Below are 7500 nucleotides of genomic sequence, written 5' to 3' on the forward strand. Positions count from 1 at the left end.
GGGGTGGAGTTCAGGGTGTGTTGGGGGGGGTGGAGTTCAGTGTGTGTTGGGGGGGTGGAGTTCAGGGTGTGTTGGGGTGGGTGGAGTTCAGGGTGTGTTGGGGGGGTGGAGTTCAGTGTGTGTTGGGGGGAGTGGAGTTCAGGGTGTGTTGGGGGGGGTGGAGTTCAGGGTGTGTTGGGGGGGGTGGAGTTCAGGGTGTGTTGGGGGGGTGGAGTTCAGTGTGTGTTGGGGGGGGTGGAGTTCAGTGTGTGTTGGGGGGGGTGGAGTTCAGTGTGTGTTGGGGGGGGTGGAGTTCAGGGTGTGTTGGGGGGGGTGGAGTTCAGGGTGTGTTGGGGGGTTGGAGTTCAGTGTGTGTTGGGGGGGGGTGGAGTTCAGGGTGTGTTGGGGGTGGTGGAGTTCAGGGTGTGTTGGGAGGGGGGTGGAGTTCAGTGTGTGTTGGGGGGGGTGGAGTTCAGGGTGTGTTGGGGGGGGTGGAGTTCAGGGTGTGTTGGGGGGGGTGGAGTTCAGGGTGTGTTGGGAGGGGGGTGGAGTTCAGTGTGTGTTGGGGGGGTGGAGTTCAGGGTGTGTTGGGGGGGGGTGGAGTTCAGGGTGTGTTGGGGGGGGTGGAGTTCAGTGTGTGTTGGGGGGGGTGGAGTTCAGGGTGTGTTGGGGGGGGTGGAGTTCAGGGTGTGTTGGGGGGGTGGAGTTCAGGGTGTGTTGGGGGGGGTGGAGTTCAGTGTGTGTTGGGGGGGTGGAGTTCAGGGTGTGTTGGGGGGGGTGGAGTTCAGTGTGTGTTGGGGGGGGTGGAGTTCAGGGTGTGTTGGGGGGGGTGGAGTTCAGGGTGTGTTGGGGGGGGTGGAGTTCACGGTGTGTTGGGGGGGGTGGAGTTCAGGGTGTGTTGGGAGGGGGGTGGAGTTCAGTGTGTGTTGGGGGGGTGGAGTTCAGGGTGTGTTGGGGGGGGGTGGAGTTCAGGGTGTGTTGGGGGGGGTGGAGTTCAGTGTGTGTTGGGGGGGGTGGAGTTCAGGGTGTGTTGGGGGGGGTGGAGTTCAGGGTGTGTTGGGGGGGTGGAGTTCAGGGTGTGTTGGGGGGGTGGAGTTCAGTGTGTGTTGGGGGGGGTGGAGTTCAGGGTGTGTTGGGGGGGGTGGAGTTCAGTGTGTGTTGGGGGGGGTGGAGTTCAGGGTGTGTTGGGGGGGGTGGAGTTCAGGGTGTGTTGGGGGGGGTGGAGTTCACGGTGTGTTAGGGGGGGTGGAGTTCAGGGTGTGTTGGGGGGGGTGGAGTTCAGGGTGTGTTGGGGGCGGTGGAGTTCAGGGTGTGTTGGGGGGGGTGTGGAGTTCAGGGTGTGTTGGGGGGGGTGGAGTTCAGGGTGTGTTGGGGGGGGGTGGAGTTCAGGGTGTGTTGGGGGGGGGTGGAGTTCAGGGTGTGTTGGGGGGGGGTGGAGTTCAGGGTGTGTTGGGGGGGGGTGGAGTTCAGGGTGTGTTGGGGGGGGGTGGAGTGCAGGGTGTGTGGATCTTTGCCCCTCCAGAACCTGTGTATTCTTTCCCTAGCCCTACCCCTGCACATACACACCAAGATAGTTACTAGGATGCTACTGGGATTTGATGGTTTGAGTTATAAGGAGAGGCTGGATAGACTGGGACTTTTTTCTCTGGAGCGTAGGAGGCTGAGGGGTGATCTTATAGAGGTCTATAAAATAATGAGGGGCACAGATCAGCTAGATAGTCAATATCTTTTCCCAAAGGTAGGGGAGTCTAAAACTAGAGGGCATAGGTTTAAGGTGAGAGGGGAGAGATACAAAAGTGTCCAGAGGGGCAATTTTTTCACACAGAGGGTGGTGAGTGTCTGGAACGAGCTGCCAGAGGCAGTAGTAGAGGTGGGTACAATTTTGTCTTTTAAAAAGCATTTAGACCGTTACATGGGTACGATGGGTATAGAGGGATATGGGCCAAACGCGGGCAATTGGGACTAGCTTAGGGGTGTTAAAAAAATAGGGGCGGCATGGACAAGTTGGGCCGAAGGGCCTGTTTCCATGCTGTAAACCTCTGCGACTCTCTGAGGATAGAGCCAGGCTCTGTCCCTGGCCCCCTGGTGAGTGTCCCTGGGTCCCGGAACTCTCCACTCCCTCACCTTCACACACCCTGCCCATCACGTCCCTCGGCCCCGAACCTCGATACCTCCTGATCCCCCCGCCCCCCCCAAACCACTGCCCCGACTGCCGATAGCACGCTGCCGCTCTGTTGTAGCCGCCCCGAAGCGTAACCTGCTCCCTGTGTTCCACCGCTGCTCCCTCTCCTCCCCCCCCCCACCTCCCCCAATCCCTCCCTGCAGGCACAGATTGTCAAAGACCGTAACTCGACCCTACGGCTGGCCAGCCTGGGCTCGGACGATGAGGATGAGACGGACGCCATCCCGGACCGCATCCAGATGACTTGGACCCGGGACAAGTACCTCAGCGAGAAGCCTCGGAGCAGGGCGCAGACACCCGAGGGATTCTGGGATCTGCTCAGCATCCGGCCGTAAGTGACTGTGAGGCGACGGCCGCGGGAGATTACCGCGGGACTATTAATCCAGAAACTCGGCTCACGCTCTGGCATCTTGATCAATTGGGCCAGTGAGCTGACGAATGGCAGATGGAGTTTAATTTAGACAAATGCGAGGTGATGCATTTTGGTAGATTGAACCAGGGCAGGACTTACTCAGTTAATGGTCGGGCGTTGGGGAGAGTTACAGAACAAAGAGATCTAGGGGTACATGTTCATAGCTCCTTGAAAGTGGAGTCACAGGTGGACAGAGTGGTGAAGAAGGCATTCGGCATGCTTGGTTTCATCGGTCAGGACATTGAATACAGGAGTTGGGACGTCTTGTTGAAGTTGTACAAGACATTGGTAAGGCCACACTTGGAATACTGTGTACGGTTCTGGTCACCCTATTATAGAAAGGATATTATTAAACTAGAAAGAGTGCAGAAAAGATTTACTAGGATGCTACCGATGGTTTGAGTTATAAGGAGAGGCTGGTTAGACTGGGACTTTTTTCTCTGGAGCGTAGGAGGCTGAGGGGTGATCTTATAGAACATAGAACAGTACAGCACAGAACAGGCCCTTCGGCCCACGATGTTGTGCCGAGCTCAGGTAGCACAGTGGTTAGCACTGCTGCTTCACAACTCCAGGGTCCTGGGTTCGATTCCCGGCTCGGGTCACTGTCTGTGTGGAGTTTGCACATTCTCCTCGTGTCTGCGTGGGTTTCCTCCGGGTGCTCCGGTTTCCTCCCACAGTCCAAAGATGTGCGGGTTAGGTTGATTGGCCAGGTTAAAAAAATTGCCCCTCAGAGTCCTGGGATGCGTAGGTTAGAGGGATTAGCGGGTAAAATATGTGGGGGTAGGGCCTGGGTGGGATTGTGGTCGGTGCAGACTCGATGGGCCGAATGGCCTCCTTCTGCACTGTAGGGTTTCTATGATTTCTATGAGCTTTATCTGAAACCAAGATCAAGCTATCCCACTCCCTATCATCCTGGTGTGCTCCATGTGCCTATCCAATAACCGCTTAAATGTTCCTAAAGTGTCTGACTCCACTATCACTGCAGGCAGTCCATTCCACACCCCAACCACTCTCTGCCTATATCTCCCACCATGAACCCTATAGTTATGCCCCCTTGTAATAGCTCCATCCACCTGAGGAAATAGTCTTTGAACATTCACTCTATCTATCCCCTTCCTCATTTTATGAACCTCTATTAAGTCTCCCCTCAGCCTCCTCCGCTCCAGAGAGAACAGCCCGAGCTCCCTCAACCTTTCCTCATAAGACCTACCCTCCAAACCAGGCAGCATCCTGGTAAATCTCCTCTGCACTCTTTCCAGCGCTTCCAGAGGTCTATAAAATAATGAGGGGCACAGATCAGCTAGATAGTCAATATCTTTTCCCAAAGGTAGGGGAGTCTAAAACTAGAGGGCACAGGTTTACGGTGAGAGGGGAGAGATACAAAAGGGTCCAGAGGGGCAATTTTGTTCACACAGAGGGTGGTGAGTGTCTGGAACAAGCTGCCAGAGGCAGTAGTAGAGGCGGGTACAATTTTATCTTTTAAAAAGCATTTTAGATAGTTCCATGGGTACGATGGGTATAGAGGGATATGGGGCAAACGCGGGCAATTGGGATGAGCTGAGGGGTTTTAAAAAAAAAGGGTGGCATGGACAAGTTGGGCCGAAGGGCCTGTTTCCATGCTGTAAACCTCTATGACTCTAACCCTTAGCAGTATTGATAGGCAGAGGGATCTGGGTGTACAGGTACACAGGTCACTGAAAGTGGCAATGCAGGTGGAGAAGGTAGTCAAGAAGGCATACGGCATGCTTGCCTTCATCGGCCGGGGCATTGAGTTTAAAAATTGGCAAGTCATGTTGCAGCTTTATAGAACCTTAGTTAGGCCGCACTTGGAATATAGTGTTCAATTCTGGTCGCCACACTACCAGAAGGATGTGGAGGCTTTGGAGAGGGTACAGAAAAGATTTACCAGGATGTTGCCTGGTATGGAGGGCATTAGCTATGAGGAGAGGTTGGAGAAACTTGGTTTGTTCTCACTGGAGCGACGGAGGTTGAGGGGAGACCTGATAGAAGTCTACAAGATTATGAGGGGCATGGACAGAGTGGGCAGTCAGAAGCTTCTTTCCCAGGGTGGAAGAGTCAATTACTAGGGGGGCACAGGTTTAAGGTGCGAGGGGCAAGGTTTAAAGGAGATGTACGAGGCAGATTTTTTACACAGAGGGTGGTGGGTGCCTGGAACTCGCTGCCGGGGGAGGGAGTGGAAGCGGATACGGTAGTGAGTTTTAAGGGGCGTCTTGACAAATCCATGAATAGGATGGGAATAGAGGGATACGGTCCCCGGAAGGGTAGGGGGTTTTAGTTCAGTCGGGGGCAGCATGGTCGGTGCAGGCTCAGAGGGGCCGAAGGGTCTGTTCCTGTGCTGGAACGTTCTTTGTTCTTTGTTCTGGCGGACCCCAGTTCGAATCCTGCACAGCAGATGGTGGAATTTGAATTCAATTAGGAAAAAATATCTGGAATTAAGGAGGCGGCAATGGTGACACAGTGCTTAGCATGTGACCTCAGACTTTTGTATCTTTTTCCCGACGGAAGAAGGTGGAAGAGAGAATGTCCGGGGTGTGTGGGGGGGTCCTTAATGATGCCGGCTGCTTTTCCCCGAGGCAGCGGGAAGTGTAGACAGAGTCAATGGATGGGAGGCTGGGTTTGCGTGATGGATTGGGCTACATTCACAACCCCTTGTAGTTTGTCGATTATCGGAGAAACCCATCTGGTTCACTAATGTCCTTTTCGGGAAGGAAATCTGCCGTCCTTACCCTGGTCTGGCCTACCTGTGACTCCAGAGCCACAGCAATGTGGGTGACTCTCAACTGCCCTCCAAGGGCAACGAGGGATGGGCAATGAATGCTGGGCCCAGCCCAGCGACGTCCCACTAATGAATAGAAGAGTCTGGGCTTCCGGGGCCCCCAGCAGAGGTGGGTGCTGTGGAGTCTTGCTGTGCCACCTTCTCAAGTTGTTTGTCCCGCAGGGACCAGTCGAACGTCCGCCGGATGCACACGGCAGTCAAACTCAACGAGGTCATCGTCAACAAGTCTCACGATGCCAAACTGGTCCTCCTGAACATGCCTGGGCCACCGAGAAACCCGGACGGAGATGAGAACTGTATCCTCCCCCTTGCTTTCATTTGATTTATTATTATCACATGTATTAACATACAGTGAAAAGTATTGTTTCCTGCGCGCTGTACAGACAAAGCATACCGTTCATAGAGAAGGAAAGGAGAGGGTGCAGAATGTAGTGTTACAGTCACAGCTAGGGTGTAGAGAAAGATCAACTTAATGCGAGGTCGGTCCATTCAAAAGTCTGACAGCAGCAGCAGGGAAGAAGCTGTTCTTGAGTCGGTCGGTACGTGACCTCAGACTTTTGTATCTTTTTTCCCGACGGAAGAAGGTGGAAGAGAGAATGTCCGGGGTGTGTGGGGGGGGGTCCTTAATTATGCTGGCTGCTTTTCCCCGAGGCAGCGGGAAGTGTAGACAGAGTCAATGGATGGGAGGCTGGTTTGCGTGATGGATAGGACTTGGGTGAGGGTCTGGGATCTTGCTGTGCTGTGTTGGGGGGTTGTCTATGGGATCTTGCTGTGCCGTGTTGCGGGGGGGGTGTCTATGGGATCTTGCTGTGCCGTGTTGGGATGGGGGGGGGGTCTATGGGATCTTGCTGTGCCGTGTTTGGGGGGGTCTATGGGATCTTTCTGTGCCAGTTGGATTGGGGGGGGGGTGTCTATGGGATCTTGCTGCGCCGTGTTGGATTGGGGGGGGATCTATGGGATCTTGCTGTGCCGTGTTGGGGGGGGGGGGCTATGGGATCTTGCTGTGCCGTGTTGGATTGGGGGGGGGTCTATGGGATCTTGCTGTGCCGTGTTGGGGGGGGGGGGCTATGGGATCTTGCTGTGCCGTGCTGTGGTCTATGGGATCTTGCTGTGCCGTGTTGGGGTCTATGGGATCTTGCTGTGCCTCCTCATGCCCCCTGCTGGACGCTCCTTGACCCGCTGCCTCACAGACATGGAGTTCCTCGAGGTGCTGACCGAGGGACTGGAGCGAGTGTTGTTGGTGCGAGGGGGGGGCAGCGAGGTGATCACCATCTACTCCTAGGACCCCCCACCCCGGGGTGGGGGGGGGCACCCACATACCCCCTCCTCACCCCCACCCTGGGGTGGAGGGGGGGCACCCACATAACCCCCTCCTCCTCACCCCCACTGCGGGGTGGAGGGGGGGCACCCACATAACCCCCCTCCTCACCCCCACCCCGGGGTGGGGGGGGTACCCACATAACCCCCCTCCTCACCCCGGGGTGGGGGGGGCACCCACATAACCCCCCTCCTCACCCCGGGGTAGCGGGGGGGGGCACCCACATACCCCCACCCCGGCACAGGAGGATCCCACTGCCCGGCTGGTCCGGGAGAAATGGACGGACCCTCCCTCTCCCCCCCCCCCCCCCCCACCGATACCTCCAGATGTCCAATATTAACCCCCTTCTCTCGCCCCACCCGTCTCCTCCCCCAACCAACCCATCCCCCTGTCTGCCCCCAACCCCCTCCCGTCACCCCTCTACCCCCTCTACCTCCCCAAGCCCCACATTGTCCAGGCTCCCCTCCCCTGTCGCTCCCCCCGGTCCCTCTCACCCCCGGCCCTCCCGTGTCCCCGTCTCTGTCCCCTGTGTGTGTTCACTATTCCTTTTCCTGATTCTGTCTGTTTGGAGATTGAACGCACTTTACCCTGACTGAGATTGGGTACTTGGAAAACTGTCCATCCTCCGCTCTCTGTCTGTCTGTCTGTGTGTCCGTGTCTGCTTCTCCTCATCAGCCCGTCTATCTCCACTTTCACCAAATCCAAAAGAGAATGGAATCTTCCGGAAGTGGAGAGTCTGTCTCGAGGGATGTGATTCCCTCGTTAAAACAATGTCACATTTTTCTGTCAGCTTCTCTCTGTGTCGCCTCAGC

The 7500-nt window shown here is 56.1% G+C and overlaps 2 protein-coding genes across 2 annotated transcripts in view; one reads left to right on the top strand and one right to left on the bottom strand.

The window, feature by feature from the left end:
- Positions 1-2281: 2281 nt before the first annotated feature.
- Positions 2282-7500, top strand: part of LOC144489650 (solute carrier family 12 member 6-like) — a 5468-nt gene continuing 249 nt past the window's right edge. The window contains exons 1-3 of the mRNA XM_078207506.1: positions 2282-2492; positions 5533-5666; positions 6561-7500. The exon at positions 6561-7500 is cut by the window's right edge and continues 249 nt beyond it. Of these exons, the coding sequence (XP_078063632.1) occupies positions 2401-2492; positions 5533-5666; positions 6561-6652 (318 nt within the window). The 5' untranslated portion in view covers positions 2282-2400 and the 3' untranslated portion in view covers positions 6653-7500. The remainder of the gene's footprint in view (positions 2493-5532; positions 5667-6560) is intronic.
- Positions 7228-7500, bottom strand: part of LOC144489651 (uncharacterized) — a 3796-nt gene continuing 3523 nt past the window's right edge. The window contains exon 3 of the mRNA XM_078207508.1: positions 7228-7249. Within this exon, the coding sequence (XP_078063634.1) occupies positions 7228-7249 (22 nt within the window). The remainder of the gene's footprint in view (positions 7250-7500) is intronic.

This window comes from Mustelus asterias, unplaced genomic scaffold (assembly GCF_964213995.1).
Source record: "Mustelus asterias unplaced genomic scaffold, sMusAst1.hap1.1 HAP1_SCAFFOLD_2402, whole genome shotgun sequence".
NCBI classification, from domain to species: Eukaryota; Metazoa; Chordata; class Chondrichthyes; order Carcharhiniformes; family Triakidae; genus Mustelus; species Mustelus asterias.